The sequence below is a fragment of the Salvelinus fontinalis genome, chromosome 5 (genome assembly GCF_029448725.1).
Source record: "Salvelinus fontinalis isolate EN_2023a chromosome 5, ASM2944872v1, whole genome shotgun sequence".
NCBI classification, from domain to species: domain Eukaryota; kingdom Metazoa; phylum Chordata; class Actinopteri; order Salmoniformes; family Salmonidae; genus Salvelinus; species Salvelinus fontinalis.
In genome coordinates, this window is record NC_074669.1 from 19,967,911 (window position 1) to 19,992,246 (window position 24,336).

Genomic DNA, 24,336 nt, shown 5'->3' on the forward strand with positions numbered 1-24,336 from the left:
CACATTCAACTGAACTGCGTAGTAGTAGTAGTAGTAGTAGTAGTAATAGTGGTAGTGGCTGCCTAGTATGGCAGTTTTGACTTGATCCCATTACATGAAAGACAAAATGATGGACTATCACAAACAATAGTACATTTGAAATCCAGACAACAGCTTAGTGCTAGGAGTGCAGTTCATCCAGTTATCCAAAAGCAAATGGGGTCGTACAAGCTTAGTGCTAGGAGTGCAGTTCATCCAGTTATCCAAAAGCAAATGGGGTCGTACAAGAGTAAAAAAACTAACTAGACCTAATTTCAGTTACTTATTTCATATTTTAATCTTAAATTACAAAACAAACATTTAGTATGTACAGGTCCAGGAATGTCAATCTGCTCAGTAGCCATGCCCAATATCATATTCTGACCTCATCACAGAGACAATAAGATTGCATTTACTGACATAAATAGTACAAACAAATAAAACAATGGAACAAAACAAGAAAATGTCTGACCTAATCATTAGAACATCCCAAACTAAGATAATCTCTATATTTGAAAAAAATACATTTATACATTTCCTTCACCCTTTAGAGATCTAATTCCAACATTTAAACTCAAGACACCACTCTAATGCCTGGGTTTGGATACTTATTGTGTTGTAAATAGAGATTAAATAATCATAGAACATGAAAAAAGGTAACCCTTTTTCTAATCACAAATGACATATAGTTTATTAGATAATTTATTACACAAGAACGTAACTATTTAATTTACAGTGGTGTAAAGTAACTAAGTAAAAATATTTTGAACTACTTTTTGGGGTATACGTACTTGAATATTTATATTTTTGACAGCTTTTACTCCACTATATTCCTAAAGAAAATATATACTTTATATACTTTTTACTTCATACATTTTCCCTGACACCCAAAAGTACTCGTTACATTTTGAATGCTCAGGCAGGACAGCAATATGGTCCAATTCACGCACCTATCAATATAACCCATTGTCATCCCTACTGGCGGAATCACTGAACACAAATACTGCGTTTGTAAATTATGTCTGACTGTTGGGAGTGTGCCCCTGGCTGTCCGTAAAAAAAACAAGAAAATTGTGTCATCTGGTTTGCTTAATACAAGTTATTTGATGTATAGCATTTACTTTTACTCAAGAATGACAATGGATTACTTTATCCACCGTTGTACTTAGGTAAATTTTAAACCAGTTACTTTCAGGCTTTTATACTCAAGTAGTATTTTGCTGACTTTCACTTGAGTTATTTTCTATTAAGGTATTGTCACTTGTACTTTTTCTACTACTGTTAATGTACAAGAACTCCCTGTAAGCCATTATTGTCTATGTTGATGTCGGAGCTGTATATTTATATATGGAAGGTTCTGTGGTTGTCAACACTTCACTCACTACAGATGAAACTGGCAGCCTGGCTTTCCTGTGTCAATCTGAAAGACTTGTTTGTTTGAGCTCAAGTACTGTTGGATTGTGTCCACATGTAGAGAACATGGAAGGAGCCTGCCTTTCTAAAAGACACAGTCCACTTAAAACAAGACAATTTTGTGAAAGGTGCAATTGCAGTTAATAAATAAACAGACAAAATAACCCCCTACCATCACACGTGCATTCCTGCAATGTGTTTGTATGGCTGGATGATTTAACTTTGTGCAGATGTCAGTGGGCACTATATCCACAAAAATTAAGTTGGACTGGTCAAGCATTCCTTCCCAGAAAGTGGTTCAGTTGATCCAATGTGCCAAAACTTCCCTTGAGCTGTTCAGGGTGAAAATTTAAATATACAAATAAAACCAGTCGTAGAAGCACAGAGATAAAGGCATTAGGGCAGGAGGTTATCTGCAATAGATCACGGTCAACAAGACAGACATTGTCCAAGATTGGCCACAGTGCTTCTAGTCATTAGCTCCGAGCAGAAGGAAAAACCTATGAGAATACCTTTAACCACTCAAATATGTTGCAAAAACCCCTGTGACAGGTGTGAAAAGACATGTTAACCAGCGAATGTTTATATTTATGCTGGAGGGTGAACATTCAGGCATGGGTATCTAACCATAGGTTTTTGAAATAGACTGCTGAAACCCTGTACATCTCCATCCAGCATTGTGGTATTTTCTATATATTGCGTATATTTTCTTTGTCTGAGTAAATACTATTGTCTGTATGCTTTTGACCTTTCAGTGTACATTATGCTTGTGTAGTGTTGCGGGTCTTTCTTAGAGCTCGGTGGCTGGCCAGTCATATGCTTGTTGCTGGTAGTGGGTGGTTGGTACTCTGCCTCATCCCTGCGGCGTTGGGCTGTGCACTGTGGGATGGCTGGACATTGGCCCCGTTTTTCCCACACCAGCTATGGGCTGGAGGGCATGGTGTGAATCCCATTCTCTCCTGTGGCCTTGGCCTTGTGCAAAGCAGCCTGGATTCGGAAATGTGTCCGCGATTCCATGGAGTAGTTTTTGTAATTTTGCCTGTAAATATAGGGGAACAATGAAAAAGCCTGGCCAGATGATTTTACTTTACATACTAATTGAATTCTTGTAAAAAAGACAGGTTTCCGAATTTCAATGAACTATTGTTTGAGATGGGTTGAGATAATTATCTTGTGTAAGGACCAAGACACTCACTTGGCCGTCTCCAGTAGTTTGATGCCCTCCTCCTTCCTCCCTTGTTCCAGACACAGCAGCCCATGCTCAAGTAGTGCATTGGGAACCAAGTAGTGATCAAACTTGATCTGTGTTTCACTGACAAGAGAAAAATACAACAGAGATCAGGAATGAAACTAGAAATTAGGTAATTGCTAAACTTGTAAGGAATAGTAAAAGAGTAGGTCTCTTCCACTATCATATTGTGAAAGGATGAGTGTGCATGACTTTGTGTGTGTGTGCGAGGGAGTGTGTGTGGTGCTCACTTGCAAAGGACCAGGGTGAAGTAGGCCTCAGCCTCCTCCTGGTGTCCCAGGTGCTTCAGACACAGACCCCTAAGCAGGCTCACCAAACACTGGTCATCTATGGAGAACTCTGTTCCTTCGGAACACAACGTACAACAATCAAGCCCCATCACCAAACTCTACTAAACAGTGTTGCTAAACATGATAATAACGAGATAAGGAGTTGTCTGAATCCAATCAATAATGCTGTTCCTAAATGAATGTGTAGAGGCAGTATCAACTCTCCAGGGTGATGTACGTTCGTGTTACTTACTTGGGCTATTGTCGAGTTTTGCTTGTGCCTCGTCCAGTGTTTTCAGCATGCCCTCCGTGAGGTCTTTGTGTTTACCGATGACTGTGTAGCCGTTCCAGATGTACATCATCTCCTGCAGAGGACAAACAAGGCCACCGGGTGTCACAGTAATCCACACATAGATAATAGTAGTATTTTTTTACACAATATAATTACAATGTAATAGGGAACATGCTGTCAAACCATGCAGTACTGACCAGAGGAGGTGCAGGGAGCATTATCGGGTTCTCAGTCAGGTAACGACGGGCTTTTCGGATGGCAAACTTCTCAGTTGGCAAAGACTTTCCAGCTATTTTCTGCTTAAGCCCATGTACCTGCCTGGAGCGGATAGACAATGTATACATATAACATATTGATATATTTGGATAGAATGACTTGATTATACAAGAACCCTGGGTAGAATGAAATAAATAGAGTACAAAGCATTATGGTGACACAAGGGTTTGTATATTGCAGTGACCTACCGGAACAGCGCTACCTCGCTCTCCCGGAATGGTTGGCATTCCTCCCTGGTCAGCATGCTTAGGTAGGCACCTTTCATATAGGCATATGTTGCCTGGAGGGAAATGTGCATGTATTACTACTGAAACTACTACTACTCTTTAGGCATCATCATCAATTTGGCCCTCTAGAGACTAAGTGGAATACATTAAAAGCTGTAAAACAAGCTAATCTATATTCTGTTAAGACTTTGTCGCATGTGCCTTCGAGATAATGCAACCATTACTGTACTGAAACAGATGTTATGTACTTCATACTTGACTATATAGTACTGATATGCAAAATACAATAACTGCAGAATGTCCCACCTTGGACCATGCATTTTCTTTGCTGAGCAGATCAGCGTAGAAGTAGGCCATCTTCCAATGTCTCTTGTATGTGAAACACCACATCAGCTCCCAGTAGCACATGTGATGGAACTGCTTCCACTGTTGCTGAGCTTCACAGCACTCCTCAAAGCGCTCTATAGCCTGGTACACACAAATACACACACATGGAAAAGGGATGGTTTGTAGTCTAAACACAAAATAATTTTGGTAGTAGTCAAAGTCATTGATCTACACTCACAGCATCCAGGTTTCCTTTGATAACCTCTATTCGACCAGCGAAGAACAAGAAGATAGATCCCTTAAAACAGAGGTATAGAACACACTGTTTCACTATAAACTGTTTTGATGGGAATGAGTGTGTGTACAGGCCTATGCACCAAATAATTCACAAAACCAATACAATTGGAATAGGATTTTACTTTACTGCTATAAATTATACAAACGTCCTCACTGACCTTAGGATACTGTTTGAGATAGGGCTGAAGCAGTTTCTCAGCATCCTCCACATCCCCCTCCCCTGTGCCTGCAAGCCGTGAAGAAAAAGACAATGTTATTTAATGTTAGTTTAGTCTGTCCGGGCACTTTCAATCTGGCCCGCGAGACAAACATTATTTATATTTTTCAAGTATTTATTTTTAGTGAATTCATTTTTTTTTTACCCCTTTTTTCTCCCCAATTTCATGGCATACAATTGGTAGTTACAGTCTTGTCCCATCGCTGCAACTCCTGTACAAACTCGGGAGAGGCTAAGGGCGAGAGACGTGTGTCCTCCGAAACACAACCCAACCAAGCCGCACAGCTTCTTGACGCAATGCTCGCTTAACCCGGAAGCCAGCTACACCAATGTGTTGGAGGAAACACCGTACACCTAGCGACCGTGTCAGCGTGCATGCGCCTGGCCCGCCACAGGAGTCGCTAGAGCGTGATGGGAGAAGCAAATCTCGGCCTGCCAAACCCTCTCCTAACCCGGACGACGCTAGGCCAATTGTGCACCGCATCATGGGTCTCCCTGTCACGGCCAGCTGTGACACAGCCTGGGATCGAACCCGGGTCTGTAGTGATGCCTCAAATACTACTATGCAGTGCCGTAGACCGCTGCGCTACTCGGGAGGCCCCCGCAAAATTGATTTTAACAAACAATTGGTCCCCCAAAAAATGCTTCCCTCTGTTGAATTTCAAAATCCTGATGTGGCCCTCGAGCCAAAAAGTTTGCCCACTCCTGCTATAAGGCTTGTTTTGGGAGTTGAAAAGGTCAGTGCGGTAACGTCTGATGTGTGGTAACATCAACCTGTCTCTCACCCAAGATGAAGCTCATGAAGGTGTGGTAACAGAGAAGCAGCATGTTACACAGGAAGGACCTGAAAGTCTGCCCTGCAGAGCCCTCCGTCAGCTGCTGCAAGCCAAACTCCTGCAGAGACACACAACGCAGGACACTGCGAACTTAGCACAGTCCATCCAGCCCAGTTCAGTCCATTTCAGCATCTCACAGCAGGTTAACAGTAGGAAACCTACCTTATTTCCAGAGAAACCCACAAACTCCAGCAACCTGAGGGTCCGTGTGGGCAGCATGGAGATCATCTGTACACAACCCAAGAACACAGGAGTGGAAGAGTGAGAAGATGAGACAGACACAATTACACATTGTACCAATCAGGGCAATGCGTTGAGTTACAGAGTTATATAACCCTCACACCAAAAAGGTCCTTCTATACAATCTACCAGTCCAGAAAACTGGACCACAAACATTATCGACATGAAGCAGTTCACTCACCAAGTTGAAGGCTCCTACTCCAAGCTTGACCCCGCCTTCAAACTGCCCATGATTGTCACCATGGACGTAGGTAGAGGACTGGAGGACCGTATGAAGCTCTCTGAAATACAGATGTACATTCTTTACTATAGTATGAGTTGAGGGGCCTCCCAAGTGGCACCTTCAATCCCAGGCTGTGTCACAGCAGGCTGTGACCAGGAGCCCTATAGGCGGCGCACGATTGGCTCATCGCGCTCTAGCGACTCCTTGTGGCAGGCCGTGCGCCTGACTTCAGTTGTCAGTTGAACGGTGTTTCCTCCGACACATTGGTGCGGCTGGCTTCCGGGTTAAGCAAGCAGGTGTGATAAGAAGCAGCGCTGCTTGGTGGGTAAAGTTTCGGGGGACGCATGACTCGACCTTCGCCAGACTCGACCTTCGAGCTCATTGGGGTGTTGCAGCGATGAGACAACATCGAAACTACCAATTAGATATCACGAAAAGGGGGTAAAAAAAAATAGTACGAGTTGAGACATTAGGGAAATGCACTATAAAGGCCATACACTACATCAATATTTTTTTTTGCCTTTACCTCCCTTATCTCACCTCATTTGCTCACATTGTATATAGACTTATTTTTCACTGTATTATTGACTGTATGTTTGTTTTACTCCATGTGTAACTCTGTGTTGTTGTATGTGTCGAACTGCTTTGCTTTATCTTGGCCAGGTCGCTATTGTGAATGAGAACTTGTTCTCAACTTGCCTACCTGGTTAAATACATTATAAAAATTAAAAAGAGTGCTTACTTATACGTCTGGTAGCTATTCCTCACTTTGATTCCTCCCTTGATGAAACTGATCATGCTTTCATCCTACAGAAACAGGGGTTAAGAACTATTTCAATATCATAAATGCACAATAAACTTGAACATCTGTATCAGTGCTGCAAAGAGATAGTGAGTGTCAGTGGGTGATGTGGTAGCAGTAGGTTACCTGAAGGAAGGTGAGTGCTGCCCTCTGCAGGAGACATTCTGCATAGCACACTTCAGCATGGAGTTCCTCTGAGGTGAAAATGACAGCACAATTATCTTCTGACATCCTCAAAACATTACATCAGCAGGAGGCTGCACAGTAAACCCACAGACAAGAAACACATTTTAAACTGTATTCTCAAGTACTGAACAACCATCAAGGTGTAATAGGTTGGCAGGTAGCCTAGCGGTTAAGAGCGTTGGGCCAATAACTGAAAAGTCACTAGTTTGAATCCCCGAGCTTACGAGGTGAGAAAAAAGAAAATCTGTTGATGTTCTGTTGAAGGCACTTAACCCATAGTCGCTCTGGATAAGAGCGTCTGCTAAAAAGTACATGTATTAAATTAAAACATCTATCAAAAACAGAGTATATTTTACAGTAGCAGGGTTTTATTTATTTAGGAATACAAGCAATAAAATTTAAAAAATCAATTCACACTAGTGATAAGAGTGATAAGATGTTTGTGGTAAAACAATATGTCTGTGTCTTAGTGTGTAGTGAAGTTAGAATGTACTGAAGTAAGTATGTTCTAACCTTCGGTGAAGTTTCTGTTGCTAAAGGTTGACTTCTTGCGGAACCTGGGAGAGATTACATACAGAACTTAATGACACACGAATTCCAACATTCCAATAGAGTGTTCGATGAGAAAGACATAGCAGAGTTGGTTCACAACAATTCAACACCAGTAGGTGGATGTGTGAGCTAAGAAACTCGGAATTGAATACATTCTTGTGCTTGGATATCAAAGAATGGTGACATGTGGTAACCACATTCATTGACAGACATTGACCGACAGTATAGCTAACGCAGATCAGGTTTCAGTATTGGGAATTACATGATATGGATTAAGGGAGATACAAGCATATGAGTGGTTTACTGTAACCACTGCTGATTAGTGATCCGTGGGATAATGTTAAACCTCCTGTAAAAGTTGTATTTTCGTAGATATCTACTCTTCATGCAAATCAGTGTGGCCCAGACACATTTTATGGATTGTGTAGATAAAATGTAGAGCGGCTCTTAGAATAGCACAGGGTCCCGGTCATGGGGTTCCCCTGACCCCCCCAAGGTTCTCAGGTGGTGTGGCAGGCCTAGTCTGCGAGATTGTGTGTGTGTGTGTCTCACCATTTGGAGAGGCGTATCCATATAGGACATTTTCACACACTCACTGTTACAGGCCGCTCTGAAATTGCACCAGCCAGCGAGATCTGATAGGACTTGGGTGAAATTTGCTCTGTGATCATGTCAGAACAGCTAACCAGCCACCACAGACCAGGATGAACATCTCCCAAAAAAGACAGATGTTCTCCCCACTGGAATGGCCGGGTTCATCCAGAGCCAAATATATTTTGCCTGTATATGGTTGTTCTTCATAATAGGAGTTTGAGGTAAATGTGTCTTGTTTAGTCACAAACACATGTTACAAAATTCACAAAGTGGTTTCACTTGATCAGATCATGTGGTTCCTATCTTCATGATTGAATAGCTATCATAGGGGGAGCCTTACCACTGAGCCAAAACATTTGTTATTGCTTTTGTTGCCTCTAAAGGAAATAAATAGCATACAAGAACTTTGAAGATCTCGTTTTAGAATGTAGACCCATTACAAATGAGCCTTACCGCTGACATACTGCCTGAGCCTCCTTCATGGTGTTACCCGCTGCCAGGATGTGCTCCGGGTCAAAGGTCATCATGGCCTGCATCTCCAGTATGGTGGCGTATGTGAGCGCATGGTACATGCTGTCTTTGATTCTGTGAAGGAAGAAAAAAAGGAACAGAAATATTGAGCTATATTTTTAGCAGCGATTGTTGCATTCTCAAAATGCAGTCAGATGACTCAGCAAAAAAAGATTACTTTGTATGTCTTCGACACAAATGAAGAGGCGCAGCACATGTATGGATGTCCTTACTGTAAAAGTATAACTATATAATCATTGACATTTAACATGTAAACTCAGCAACAACAAAAAACGTCCTCTCACTGTCAACTGCGTTTATTTTCAAAAAACTTAACATGTGTAAATATTTGTATGAACATAACAAGATTCAACAACTGAGACATAAACTGAAGCCCTTACTCCAGGCTGAGTAAGGGCTAGTTGACCAAGAAGGAGAGTGATGGAGTGCTGCATCAGATGACCTGGCCTCCACAATCACCCAACCTCAACCCAATTGAGATGGTTTGGGATGAGTTGGACTGCAGAGTGAAGGAAAAGCAGCCAACAAGTGCTCAGTGTAACAGTTTAACTTTAGTCCGTCCCCTCGCCGCGACCCGGGCACGAACCAGGGACCCTCTGCACACATCAACAACATTCACCCACGAAGCATCGTCACCCATCGCTCCACAAAAGCCGCGGCCCTTGCAGAGCAAGGGGAACCACTACTTCAAGGTCTCAGAGCAAGTGGCGTCACCGATTGAGAGGCCATTAGCGTGCACCACCGCTAACTAGCGAGCCATTTCACATCCATTACATCAGCATATGTGGGAACTCTTTCAAGACTGTTGGAAAAGCATTCCAGGTGAAGCTGGTTGAGAGAATGCCAAGAGTTTGCAAAGCTGTCATGAAGGCAAAGGGTGGCTACTTTGAAGAATCTCAAATATATTTTGATTTGTTACTTTTTTGGTTACATGATTCTAAACTCAGCAAAAAAATAAATGTCCTCTCACTGTCAACTGCGTTTATTTTCAGCAGACTTAACGTGTAAATATTTGTATGAACATAACAAGATTCAACAACTGAGACATAAACTGAAGAAGTTCCACAGACATGTGACGAACAGAAATGGAATAATGTGTCCCTGAAAAAAGAGGGGTGTCCACATGGACTGCACCGGATTTGCCAGTTCTTGTTGTGAGAAGTTACCCCACTCTTCCACCAAGGTACCTGCAAGTTCCCGGACATTTCTGGGGGGAATGGCCCTCACCCTCTGATCCAACAGGTCCCAGACGTGCTCGTTGGGATTGCGATCCGGGCTCTTCGCTGGCCATGGCAGAACACTGACATTCCTGTCTTGCAGGAAATCACGCACAGAACGAGCTGTATGGCTGGTGGCATTGTCATGCTGGAGGGTCATGTCAGGACGAGCCTGCAGGAAGGGTACCACATGAGGGAGGAGGATGTCTTCCCTGTAACGCACAGCGTTGAGATCGCCTGCAATGACAACAAGCTCAGTCCGATAATGCTGTGACACACCGCCCCAGACCATGACGGACCCTCCACCTCCAAATCGATCCCGCTCCAGAGTACAGGCCTCGCTGTAACGCTCATTCCTTCGATGATAAACGCGAATCCGACCATCTCCTCTGGTGAGACAAAACCGCAACTCGTCAGTGAAGAGCACTTTTTGCCGGTCCTGTCTGGTCCAGCGACGGTGGGTTTGTGCCCATAGGCGACGTTGTTGACGGTGATGTCTGGTGAGGACCTTCCTAACAACAGGCCTACAAGCCCTCTGTCCAGCCTCTCTCAGCCTATTGCGAACAGTCTGAGCACTGATGGAGGGATTGTGCGTTCCTGGTGTAACTCGGGCAGTTGTTGTTGCCATCCTGTAGCTGTCCCACAGGTGTGATGTTCGGATGTACCGATCCTGTGCAATGAAGATCTGTGAAGTTATTTGGATTTTTACAAATTATCTTTAAAAGACAGGGTCCTGAAAAAACTACGTTACTGAGTTTAGTATATTTAATGTATTTTCTGACCAAAAACTCTTTACAAAGCCCAGCTCCTTTAAGTTACAATATGTTGTCTTGGAAACAGGCCCATGTGAATCCCCTGAATGTCACACTGTGACACTAACATTCCACAACCAGGAGCACTGGTCTGACTTGTTCCCAGCAGGTTCCACCATAGTCACAGTGGCAGGATGGGACAATGCTGGTGAGTTTCTTCACTGTACTGTCACATGTCTGCATGCCTGGCATTTCACATTCCTTTGTTGCTCCTAGACATTTTCATGTCACAATAACAGCACTTACAGTTGACCAGGGAAGCTCTAGCAGGGCAGAAATTTGACAAACTGACATGTTGGAAAGGTGGCATCCTATGACGGTGCCACCTTGAAAGTCACTGAGCTCTTCAGTAAGGTCATTCTACTGCCAATGTTTGTCTATAGAGATCGCATGGCTGTGTGATCGATTTTACACACTTGTCAGCAATGGGTGTGGCTGAAATAGCCAAATCCACTAATTTGAAGGGGTGCCCACATACTCTTGTATATTTAGTGTCTTTTTTCAAAAGGGAGACAAATCAGGATATATTTCGTCAGGAAAAAGAGCAGCATGGTAAAAACAGGCCATGAATTGGAATGTTTTTGCCTGCTGCCTGCCTGCCTTCTGTCTACTGTTGTTGACTGTTGTGGAGACGGAGATGGACAAGGCCGATGGTGACTGTGGGGCCTGCACTCCTGACTCTTGAAGCTTATTCACCGTCATGGGTAAACCTAATCTAATGTTCTGCAAAAAACAACACCAACTTAAAAAGAGCCAGCCTGCAGGAGGGAGGTTCTCCGTCTCGTCATGCACGTTTCAGTGTGAATTACATAACCTGACAGCGCTCATGTTGAGTGCCAACATGAGGCAACTTTAGTTGTTTGTAAGTGTGGTCAAATTGTTCTGACACAGCTCCTAAGAAGAAAGCATTAGAATGGGGGAGAGCACCAATGTAGTGAGCTATGTTAAGCTGGTTACTCTTGTCTTCAGAGTAGTAAGATTTATAGTGCAAGTTGCTATCCATCGTGCCTCTGTCTTTTAGCCTGAATCGTGGCCAGCCAATGAGATGGAGCCATTCTACAGTAGGTGGTGACGCTACACCCTCTGTCTGAACATGTGTTCCATTTGTACATGTTGTACAGTATATCAGCCCCTCCCCAACCTTTTACAATGTATACTAGATCAACACTTCCACACCTAGTGTAAAGCACTCATTAGGAATGAGGGGGGGGGGGGGCAACCAAGTACTTGACTGGGACAGGGCAATTACATAAGGCCTGCTGCTGTTCCTGCCCAGTCCGCATGTTTGAACAGCTAGCTAGTAGCTTCAGAGAGAAGCAGGCAATGCAGAATCTTACTATCTAATCTGAATATAAAGCTGTGCTTAAAAGCATGAGGCTGGCTGGCTGTTTTGATGTCATTGCAGTGTCTTCGTCCTTAAAAAAAAATCAGATCGAACTGCAAGCCTTTGTCTCTTTCGCTATGAACATGCAGTAGCTTATGATGATCTTGCGGTTTGATCAAATGTATATTTCAGCAAATATATATTGCTGTGTTTAGCATTCTGTGATATGAAAATACAAACCACAGTATAAACATACTCTGCATTATTATAGAGTATATGAGAGAAAGCCTGCCACTGTGTGTGCTGTGCTGCATAGATTCTGGACTATACCTAGCCCAGCTTACTGTGTCAGTACAGTACATCAGCCTGAACGGAGGAGAGGAGAGGAAAGGAGGGAGAACGAGAGAGAGAGACGCACTGCTATTTCAGCATCACCGGCTTTCTCTATGGGTTATTTTTTTTATTTGATAGATTTTCTCTTATTACTGTTCTCCCACACAATACTGTGTTAAACCTATGCTCAGCAACGCATTAGTTGATATTACACACTAGGATGTTGATGACGTGGAGGCTTTTCCCACAAAGGTTTCTTTGAACACCGGTAGCAAACAAAGCAAGCCAGAGGGCAGTTTAAATGCCTATACCTTTGCTCTGCCTACAGAACTTGGTCTACCATCACTCCCATTGCCTAGCCCCAGGGTGACAGCTGACAGAATATGCCAAGCCTTGCGTGGTAAGAGCCAGAGGGTTGGGCAATGGCAGGTTTGCCAAGATTATTACCCTTTGGGATAAATATTTCCTTAATTTCATGCTCCTACTAGACTACCATGTACATTTCAGAACTAAAAGAGATCAACATGGAAACTGGGAGGGATTAGATAAGTATTGTATATCCACTGAGTTGTGTAACACTGAGGGGATGAGAAATGAGACACACTAGGGAGGGCTGGAGAGAAACTGTGATTTGGGAGTGGCCAAAGAAGAGAAAAGATTATATGTTGAGAATGTCATGATAATGAAAGAGAGAATCACAGAGTAATAGGAAACTTGACAATTGTGTTTTTGAACACAATGCTGAAGGGGTGTCCAATAGGAGAGATGGTGTTTATGAAACTAGCACAGAGTGTACACTTTACTGTAGCACCAGCCTAGCCCAGTCGCCAGGTTATGACATGACAACGAACAAGAAAGGAGTTGGCGAAGCACAAACTGATCAGGAAACCATGCCACTTGCCAGTCCTATTTGGTGTTTGTGAAACTAGCACACAGTATTACCACCAGCCACTTGTGTCGACCCACACGATCAGGGTCCAGGTCTCTCACCTGCAGTGAAGCCTGGACAGGGCCTCCTCAAAGTCGTTCCTCAGGAACAGGTCCAGCGCTGCCATGCAGTCCTCCAGGGCCACAGACAGGTCGGACTTCTGGGACCTGAGATACAGAAAAGGGGAAAGATACAGATGAAGTACATTGTTACAACACTGTATATATTTAATATGACACTCGTAATGTCTTTATTGTTTTGAAACTTCTGTATGTGTAATGTTTACTGTTAATTAGTTTTGTTTGTTTCACTTTTGTGTATTGTCTACCTCATTTGCTTTGGCAATGTTAACACATGTTTCCCATGCCAATAAAGCCCCTTGAATTGAATTGAATTAAATTGAAGGTTAGTGAATTAAGTATGTTACTTTAACACATAATGACGGTCTTGGCCAATACCTACCATTGGTTCTCAGTGCAGAACCTACATTTTAAAATAACACATTCTATTTTTGACTTCCCCTCAAAAAAGTAAATAATTTGCCTCTGAGATAAATGAGATTTCCATTGTCAAATGAAAGAAGCTTATTACTGCCAGCTTCCCAGTGGACCTAAATGTGTTCTATTCTTTTATGAATGAACCCCAGGACAAAATCTTGTTTGTTCATGTCAAGAACTAGGTGAAATGTCTATGATCTCAGTCTATAGAGTAGCATGACACAGCATTAACTACAAAGGAGTACTTCACTGTCTAGCTACAGTAACAGATATCTTTAAAAAGAGCCACGTCACTTCTTTTTCTCTACCAGGCTACTCTGCTGCAGTGCCCCTGTTCTGTTTTTAGTGGTAGGGCAAGAGGAACACAGAACACCTCCAAAACATTCTGTGAGGAGCGCAGGTCATGATATTGTCCCACTCTCCCACCTGATCTGAGCATGCTTTCGCATTGTTTTCTCTGCGGTTCTATCTATCATCGACAGTTATTTTACTGCTATCAGCTTAAAGCTACATTTTTCTCATCTGACAAGATCATTGGATTTTTTAACCACAGTTTCTTCAGTGAGCAGCTTTCTCATTCATCTGCATTAAAAAATGGACTGTTAAGTGGGGGTTCACCAAATATTTTAATAGAGTAATCTTCATCGCAAACAAACAAATATTGATGTCAAGGCTCCCTACCATTAAAAACAAGAGCAGGCTGTACAACAGGCTGAAAATTCCGATTGTCCTGTGCCACACTATTTTCATTACAAAACCACCCCAAGTTTAACAATCCCAAAGATGACAAAATGTCTTCTCAGCAAATTGGGTTCATGGACACAATGTATTAAGCCAAACAATGGAGGCTGGCCTACACAACTGAGGAGAATCTCTACAATGAGGGTGACTAACTGACAGCCATCCTTTTGCATTCCTGAAGATCAGTGATACAGAGGACCTCTTTATGCTGGACCATGGTTGAACTCTCTCAAACTATAATGAATCCATTGGGTTCCATATTGAAAAACAGGCCTTTATTTTCTCCCCTTCACAAGCTAATGACATGGGGATGACCATACCATCCTTCCACCATATGAGCAGCTATAGGTCATTCACTTCCTGCTCATTACAACACACAGTCATGAATGTCAGCGCAACACAGACAGTCTAGGGATCAATACTACCACACACTGAGTCTCCATAAGGCCCAGTTCCTAATCAGTTGATACAATCAGCAAACACCTTTAAAATTCCCTAACAGTCATTCTGATTCCTATGTAAATTAGCCTTTTGAGTGACTAAAACATCCCCCACCATATTGCATCCCGATAACTACCAGGAAGACTGAAAAGACAGACTAAGTGGGCGGGGAGCTCACCATGACAGACAGTTCTTTAAAAACACTTATGATGCAGTGTTGCAGTGAGATTATGTCAAGACAACTTGCTGAGACAAAGCAACGCAAACATAGTAATTACATACAACATCCAATCCTGTCATTGTTTCACAAATTACTGTTTGGTTATTGTAAAAGCATCAACATAGACAAAATGTTGGCTATATAATTTAGCTAGCCCAAAAGGAAATGTCAGCACTAGCTAGCTAGCTAGCTAGCTAGCTAGCTAGCTAGTCCATCTTGGAGAATTTTAGTTTAAACAGGTTGAGATCTAGGTACATTACATATATTGACTGCCCAACATTGTTCATATATCATGACTATCAATGATGTCAAGAGGTTTGTATGAATCTCCCGTTTTGCATGTCTCTTGATGTAATGACATGACAATTGCATCCGAGTTTTGGGCAACACTTCCCCCGCATTTGTTCCATGCTGGTTGAATACCTAGCTAGCCAGTAAATAGCTAACACCAGACAGAGATGAAAGCAGAAACCTATAAGTATATTTGCCTTAGATGAATATGGAAAACCTCTTTACTGACAAACTGCAGTACAATTTTGGCACCAATAGACTAACTACCTAGCTACGTAAACCACGCCCATCTACGAAAACAAATTCTGCAGGTATTATTTAAAATAGGTAAGAGAATAAGACGTTAACATTGGTGTCTTCAAATTTGGCTTTTTGTGAAGTCACAAAAAATACAGTGATGGGTAAATGAAGCTTCCTTAAAAATTTAGAACAGACGTTTTTTAGATGACATCGCTCACGCCTTTTAACAAGGCACACCTGTTAATTGAAATGCATTCCAGGTGACTACCTCATGAAGCTGGTTGAGAGAATGCCAACAGTGTGCAAAGCTGTCATCAAGTAAAAAAAAGGGTGGCTACTTTGAAGAATCTCAAATATATTTTGATTTATTTAACACTTTTTTGGTTACTACATGATTCCATATGTGTTATTTCATAGTTTTGATATCTTCACTATTATTCTACAATGTAGAAAATAGTACAAATAAAGAAAAACCCTTGAATGCGTAGGTGTCCAAACTTTTGACTGGTGTTCCTCTTGTTCAGATGTGTTAGGGCCGTGTGAATAGTGATGGAAATTACATTTTCCGTGGATCTGTTGGAGTAGTAGGCACATTGAAGTGGGTTCAGTGTGCCTGGCATGCTGGCCTTGATGTGGGCCATACCAGACTCTGGGGTGAGTGCAAGTCATTTGGGCATGTCACCTTGTTTTTCTTGGGCACTGGGGATGATGGTAGTCTCCTTGAAGCAGCTGGGGACTACAGCTTGGGACAGGGACAGGTTGAAGATGTCTGAGAAGATGCCCGCCAACTGGTCAGCACACATTGAAGACATGGCCAGGGATGTTCTTTTGAGAGTTTCTCACGTCAGCCTCGGAGAGCAAACGCACCAGGTCGTCTGGAGCAGCGAGTCTTCCTGGATGACTCAGTATTGTCTGCCTCGAAGCGAGCATAGAATATGTTAAGCTCCTCTGAGAGGGAGGCTTTGGTGGGCACCACACAGCTGGATTTGCCTTTGTAGTCCGTGATAGTCTGTAGTCCTTGCCACATGCGTCGTGAGTCTGAGTTGTCAAACATCAATTCAGGTTTGAGTCTGTATTGTCTTTTTGCTTCCATATTGGATTTGCAGAGCTCCTATCTGTCAGGGTTGATTCGGCTGATACTGAATGCTGCTGTACGGGCTATCAGCATGGTACAGATATCTCCGTTCATCCAGGGTTTTTGGTTGGGGTATGTCCAGATTGTTATTGTGTGTACATCATCAACACATTTCCTAATAAAGCCTGTTGAGTGACAATGTATATTCCTCAATGTTAATGGATGAGTCCTGGGTGGATGAATCTTTGCACATATTCCAAATCAATATGATCAAAACACTCCTGCAGCATTGAATCTGCCTCCTCTGTCCAGCACCTATCTATTCTCTGTGATGGTGGCTCCCTCTTGACTTGCTTCTTGTAGGCAGGGAGTAGGAACAGAGATGTGTTCTGATTGGCCGAAGTGGGGGCGGTGGATGGTTTTGTACGAGTCAAGGATGTTTGTATATACATGGTCCAGCACGCTGTTTCCTCTCGTGGGACAGGATACATATTGGTGATATTTTGGAATCTTTTTTTTTTTTCAAGAAATGTCCTTGTTTATAATCAACAGTGACAATTAAGACTGCTTTCGGGTGAGAGGATTCTTGCTGGCTAATGTTCTTGTACAGTTCGCCGAGTGTGAGTTAGGCCTTTTTGCATCAGAAAGTCCAAGTCAGGTGAACAGGAGCTTGAGATGTTTTCAACTTCGGTACAGCAGAAATTGTTGATGAGGAAGCATTACACCACCCCCTACTCTTACTAGAAGCTGCCGTTTGACTCATATAGAAAATGGAAAAGCTGTCTGGTTGAATAGCAGAGTCAAGTGTATTGTCCTTAAGCCAGATCTCTGTAAAAACAAAGACACGGCATTCTCTGATGTCCCTCTGCGACTGAAGCCTTGCTCTGAGTTCAAAGTTTATATTCCAGCGATTGGACATTAGCCATCAGGACACTAGGAAGAGGAGGCCGTGTAGCCTGTCTTTTCAGCCTAGCTTGGAGTGCCCAGTAGCTTAACATTGCACACTTATAAAGACTTAACCATAAACTCAATAGGGGCATAGATGGGTCTGAAAAATGGCATGATAATGTACACACAATGGATGCTATTGTTTCCTGAAAGGTTGTGCATAGCATACATTGTCCAGATAATTAATTAATTTAAGTTAGCAACTCCACGATGCTGATTTCTCTGGAGGGACACTTGCACAATAGAGATCATTGCTCTGAGAGGTAATCAAACATGCACACACTCACTCAGACAAATGTACACTCACACAGAGTGATAAAACATTGCTTTATCTGCATTCCTCCTGAAAGCTTTCACCAGTGTTAATTTACATTGAATTAAAGTACTAGTAAGTTAAGAAATGCCAACAAAGTAATACTGCAGTAAAACAAGCTGCTTCTAAACACAATGAAATCAGACAAAAGAGAAGAGGTGGATCTTTAAAAACAAAACCTGTTCAGTTTTTCCGGATACAGCTAAGTTCAGAACCCTCTGGTTTCAATCCCAGTAGAAATGACTAGTGACAGTATATTACATTCACACACAAAACCACAAACGCAGCATCTCTCTGTTTACTTCAACACACTGTCAATACCCATCACTTCACCACGCAGCCTCAAAATATCTCTTACCCGTTTGATAGAGTTTCTGCTTCTCCTGACATTTTCATCTGGCAGACAAGAGTACTAGAGGGAGGCAGAGCGGCAGCAAACGCAGAAGAGAATTGACTATCTGCTCAGGCCTTTCCAGCGGCGCAGCGCGACACAGTGTCTACCTCTGGCAACAGCAGCAGCAGGCAAGCAGGCAGGAGAGGGGAGGAAGAACGCAGCCCTTAATAAGATTGGGATGACTATCACACAGAGAAACTAAACATTTTCCACCCCCCAACTCTCCGCCTCCACAAACACACACAGTCCCTTAACTCTCCTCCTCCTGTCCCACCTCCTCCCATCATCACACTCACGCTACACAGTGCAGTTTCTTCTCTGATAGGCTGATGCAGTAGCAGGGCTGGCCTAGCTGCACAGGACTCGAGTCAAATGATAAACAACGAAAAACATAAGCCAAAAGATTCACTATGCACCACAGAAAGGTGATACCCTGAGTATAACATCCACCAAAGACAATAGGCAACTGCACTCAGATGACCGCAAAAACACCCCAGCAGAACTCATTCAGATCCCTGAATATCTTGAATGGAAGATGTCAAAACCTCTCTGCAAGATTCCGGACAGAGATGTACAATGACTTGATGCCGGTGAGAGGAAGATTCCTGCTAAGGAGGAAGCCTTTACTGCAGTGACTCAGGCTGACTACTGCAGCAGCAGCACAGACGCACTGCCCCGGGTGCCCCCTATTAGAGAGCCAGTAGAACACTGTGTAGCGAGAGAGAGATGAGTACCACTGAGATCCAGCAATTACACTACAGCCAATCGCTCTGAAAGTGAATGACCCATGGAAATAGCAAATCCCTTATCAGAATGAGCTATCAGACAGCTGTCTAAATTTAGGTCATAGAGGAAGAGTTATCTACAACATGGTAAATCTGTGAATCTCAAGACACGTGCAAAGAGGTCAGCTCAGGCACACACACGACTTTGCCTCAGTCAAGGTTAGTTAGTTTCCTCTGGGGAACATTATTCAGCAGGCAGGGCAGCAGGGACACAGACCAGCGTATCATTGCTCCCATTATACGTCACCTCTCTGCATCTCCACCTCTCTGGCAGCCATAGGGCACACAAGAAACCTGTCCTTGTATTTTATTAATTGAGCGATGCTGGAGTTGACCAACAGTACACACCAGGGTCATGTTTGGGTGGATTGTCTTCTTCGATGTATGAAAACATTTATGTTACACAATGAACATCTTGCCTCTGGATGCAAAGCCTTGCCTGAAAAAAGTGGCCCACACTCTCCTCTAGTAGGTGGTTAATTTCAACAGAGCCAAGAGACATTGTGTACAGTAGATTCAAATGTACATGTACAGTGTTCTGTTATCTTGCTCTCTGATCTGCAGATCTGAATCAGTTGAAGTGTTGAAATATATGAACACTAGGACAGCATCTATGGGTTCAATTCAGGCTCCTGCTCTTTTTGATGTAGGGAATGTACATCGCTTTCTGTTATAAATTATCATGGGAAAGCAATTCATTTCATGGACAGCTCCACCTCCCACAAAATCCATATTTAAGCAGTTATTTCCTCAAAGACATGAGATAAAAATGGTGTGTCTGCAGTTGTAAGTCTCTTTGCTTGTTTAAGACTTTGGGAATGATCAAATATCGATGTCATACAGACACCGAACAATTCAGACACACCAAATGCACTTGTTTTAAAACAAATGGAACAGATAAAGACCAGAGGTGGTGTAGCACAAGGAAATACTGGTGACAACCTAAGAAACCCAATGACACACTGTGCCAAAGGTAGAACCAATCACATCTCATCATCCTCTCTACACCTGTACGGCAATATGGCCGTCCACTCTTTCTCTTCAGGGTGGAGAGGCATTGAGATCAAATGATGTCTCTATGGTTGAGAGCATAGGCTGGGATTTCTCTTGATCCCACCCTGCCTGGACCTGAGCGGATATTATAGCCAGCATTAATGGCGTACTTCTCTGAATTATTAATATGTTGAACAGCAGGAAGGAGCGATGTCATTGCCCTCACGCTTACTGCTGATTTTCAATAACCTTTCCTCAAACTACTCAACCCTGTATATCACCCGGCCATCAGCCATCGACTCTGACATTGACTCTGAGACTTACATGTTCAATGGTTCTGTAGAGTTGAGTAAGTCTTTGTTGTCTGGTAACTGTAACCTGAAACAGGGGGGCAAAATTGAGGTCATTTAGTAAAAAAGTTGAGCACAAGGGATGGAAACTATTTCAATAGGGACTATTGTGTGAGTAACATAATATTGCAACCCATAGAAATCCTGACTGAAAAATATTTTCAGTGCAGGGGTAGATTAACCAAAACGTAATATGCCCAAAGAAAGTCTATGAACTGAAATCTGTTGTCAAACATGCCTAGGGTACAGAAATTGACAGAAGGGAAAACTTACTTGAAATCTGTGTGGATGGGGTCAAGTTCTGCACTGTTTATGATGGACAACCTAGAAGCAAAATCATGCTGTTATGAATTACTAAATGAATCAGATCCAATTCAATGGGATTGACATAAGGAGAAATATATATTTCACAGAAACTGTTGCCATGTACAGTAAACTAAGTGTTGGGGAGCCATTGGGGTTGGCTGAGATTTCTTGAGCCTGCATGGTGTCCCTAGGGTCACAGTATACCAGACAGAACATACAGTAAGCACTAGCGGATGCGTCTCATTTAACAATGCCGAGATCTCCAATTGTAATCTAATTCCTCTCCTGTAGATGCAAATCTTTGCTCTCATTTACAATTATAGTTCACTATTTCCCTATGTACACTGAATAAAATTAAACACAACATGCAACAATTTTACTGAGTTAGTGTTCATATGAGGAAATCAGTCAATTTAAATAAATTCATTAGGCCCAAATCTATGGATTCCACATGACTGGGAATACAGATATGCATCTGTTGGTCACAGATCACTTAAAAAAAGGTAGGTCCGTGGATTGGAAAATCTGTCAGTATCTGGTGACCACTATTTGCCTCATGCAGCGCGATAGATCTCCTTCGCATTGTGTTGATCAGGGTGTTGATTGTGGCCTGTAGAATGTTGTCCCACTCCTCTTCAATGGTTGTGCGTAGTTGCTGGATATTGGTGGGAACTAGAACATGCTGTCGTACACCTCCAGAGCATCCCAAACATGCTCAATGGGTGACATGTCTGGTGAGTATGCGGGAAGTGGAAGAAGTGGGACATTTTCTGCCTCTAGGAATTGTGTACAGATCCTTGTGATATGGGGCCGTGCATTATCGTGCTGAAACATGAGGTGATGGCGACGGGTGAATGGCACGACAATGGGCCTCAGGATCTCATCATGGTATCGTGGGGCACTCTGTTCACAACGTTGACATCAGCAAACCAGGGTGCCAGTGGTCATCGAAGGGGACATTTGCTCACAGAAGACGATACGACGCCAAACTGCAGTCAGGTCAAGACCTTGGTGAGGATGACAAGCATGCAGATGAGCTTCCCTGAGACTGTTTCTGACTGTTTGTGCAGAAATTCTTCAGTTGTGCAAACCCACTGTTTCATTAGCTGTCTGGATGGCTGGTCTCAGACAATCCCGCAGGTGAAGAAGCCAGATATGGAGGTCCTGGGCTAGCGTGGTTACATGTGGCTTGCGGTTGTGAGGCAGGTTGGACGTACTGCCAAATTCTCAAAAATGACATTGGAAGCGGCTTATGGTAGAGAAATTAACATTCAAATATATGGCAACAGCTATGGTAAACATTCCTACAGTCCGCCTGCCAATTGCACACTCCCTCAAAACATTAGACATCTGTGGCATTGTGTTGTGTGACAAAACTGCACATTTTAGTGGCCTTTTATTGTCCCCAGCACAAGGTGCACCTGTGTAATGATTATGCAGTTTAATCAGCTTATTGATATGCCACACCTATCAAGTGGATGGATTATCTTGGCAAAAGAGAAATACAAACAGGGATGTAAACACATTTGTGCACAAAATCTGAAAATTAAGCTTTTTAGTGCACACGGATAATTTCTGGTATCTTTTATTTCAGCTAATTAAACATGGGACCAACACTTTACATGTTGGCGTTTACATTATTGTTCAGTATAGCTTTATATTCAGCACTGTATTTTTCCTTATCAAAGCACATCACCTGAGAGGGAGTGGTGTTACCATATTTTTACATAGGCCTCACTCCAGAATAAATACCAGTAGAACAACTTGTGTAATTATTTCATAACAAGCCAGTAGCATAGCCAGAAATTCAGTAACAAAACATATCACATTTTGGTCATATCCGTGGCTTATTGGGGGTGTGGCTTTCAGTTAGTTATTTTTGGCTACCAATCCCATTCGTGTGAATGTCATTCCAGTGCAAGGCTAGCTATGAATTCTATCGGATGGTGTTTGCATGTTTAGGTAATAAGACAAATAATGTCCCATTTAAAATACAAAACAAAATGAGTTGGTGGGCCCGTGCCTACACAACTTTAACAACCTAGTTAGTTAGTAGCCTATAGTTAGTAAGCAGTTTGGGCACTTAAAAAATACGAAACGAAAGTACTAGGAAAACAGTGGTAGAAATTCAGTAACTGCCTATACATATTTGGTGTATTGTTATTATAAAATAATTCATTTAGTTAGCCTAATTTTACCCTATCTTCTTTGAACTTCCTTTATTGTACATTTATCTGCAGATGTTGGCCTAATCACTAGTGATGCTCTGTCATGTTAAAGAGCAACATGGTGGTACTGTGATTACAAATTTGCTTTCCATAGATTATACTGTAGAGAAACTATTCCTAGATAATATATTAGAGAAGCTATTCCTAGGTTTGAACGTTTTCGAGTGTACTGATTTGATAGGTAGAAACAGTCATAAATGAGGTTCCTTTTCTTTTTTGTGTGCACGTTTTATTATAAATCTATTACATTTCCACTTCATGCGGTCTAAATCTTAATTCTAAAATAACACCTAGCAATAACGTTCTAATATATAACAAATACAAAAGTTCGTGTATCTTGTATCAGAATGGTTACACAACCATTCAATGTTTATCAAATCCATCTAGCTACAGATTATTTAAAACAGGGTGGCAAACTACGTTGCTCACTACATAAACCAATCACTGTTGTGACCACAAATACGACTTGTTTAGGCTGCTGTATATTTTTTTATAAAAGATCGCTGGGTTTCTGCGGAAGAAACGTGGGCTACTGCAACTAGCCTAGTTACGTGGATTTTGCTACTCACCCTTTGCAGTCATTTTTCTTCACGCTGCGTCTCCAACCAATGATACAACTCATTCCAATGGACTGAAATACTGCAAACGTGCAGAATATCCAGAAAAAGTGCAGGGCCCAATTATCCTTACATGGACATTGGGGTTTACCTGTGCGCAGGTGATGACCGTTAACGGCGAGAGTTTGAGAAAGTATGATATAAAAGTACAGTAGGCTACATGTGTATTTGTGAGAACTATACCTCCCTCCTTCCTTCCTGATTTATTTTAAAAAGGTGTGGATGTTGTCATTACTATAAATCAGATCGTGTGCAACGAATGTGGCCCAAGTGTTTCTGCTAGGATGTATTGTTCACCAAGTTCCAGGGGATATTTGGCTGGTGGGTACAATTGAACACTCACTGATGATGCTCAGTATACTGCTAGTCTACAAATGGTAATTGGCAGTCATTTGGCTTTTCATCATGATGGCATGCAGTATTTATTTTATCATTGTAGTAGTCCCATAGGGCGGCGAACAATTGATCCAGCGTCATCCGGGTTAGGAACGGTTTTGGCCGGGGCAGGCCATCATTGTAAAATAAGAATTTGTTCTTTAACTGACTTGCCTAGTTAAATAAAGGGGGGGGGGGGGGGGGGGGGATGTGGATATGTGGATGTTTATCATCCATTTCGTATATGTTACAAATTCGAAAGTTACAATTCGGAAAATGGATATGTTAACATTTTGCAAAACGTATAACATATTCCAATTTGTTGTGGCTAATGTTAGCTTGGTGGCTAATGCCAACAT

General features: G+C 42.4%; 1 protein-coding gene across 4 annotated transcripts; it reads right to left on the minus strand.

Annotated features, from left to right (window-relative positions):
- Positions 1-291: 291 nt before the first annotated feature.
- On the minus strand, positions 292-23,622 carry LOC129855273 (tetratricopeptide repeat protein 39A-like). Of its 4 annotated transcripts, XM_055922751.1 has the most exons (20): positions 23,555-23,622; positions 20,725-20,775; positions 20,426-20,479; positions 13,226-13,330; positions 8,472-8,603; positions 7,386-7,429; positions 6,813-6,880; positions 6,627-6,691; positions 5,843-5,942; positions 5,584-5,649; positions 5,371-5,479; positions 4,527-4,594; positions 4,310-4,369; positions 4,051-4,212; positions 3,706-3,797; positions 3,439-3,559; positions 3,203-3,314; positions 2,911-3,025; positions 2,627-2,743; positions 292-2,470 (listed from the first exon to the last, which is right to left on the minus strand). In XM_055922751.1, the coding sequence occupies exons 1-20, from the start codon at positions 23,605-23,607 to the stop codon at positions 2,353-2,355; spliced, it is 1,812 nt and encodes a 603-aa protein (XP_055778726.1). In that variant the 5' UTR covers positions 23,608-23,622; the 3' UTR covers positions 292-2,352. The 4 variants fall into 4 exon arrangements, with proteins under 4 accessions (XP_055778726.1, XP_055778729.1, XP_055778728.1 ...); XM_055922754.1 differs by lacking the exons at positions 20,426-20,479; positions 20,725-20,775; positions 23,555-23,622 and adding exons at positions 18,288-18,432; positions 18,869-19,015; XM_055922753.1 differs by lacking the exons at positions 20,426-20,479; positions 20,725-20,775; positions 23,555-23,622 and adding exons at positions 18,288-18,432; positions 18,620-19,015.
- Between the last annotated feature and the right edge of the window lie 714 nt (positions 23,623-24,336).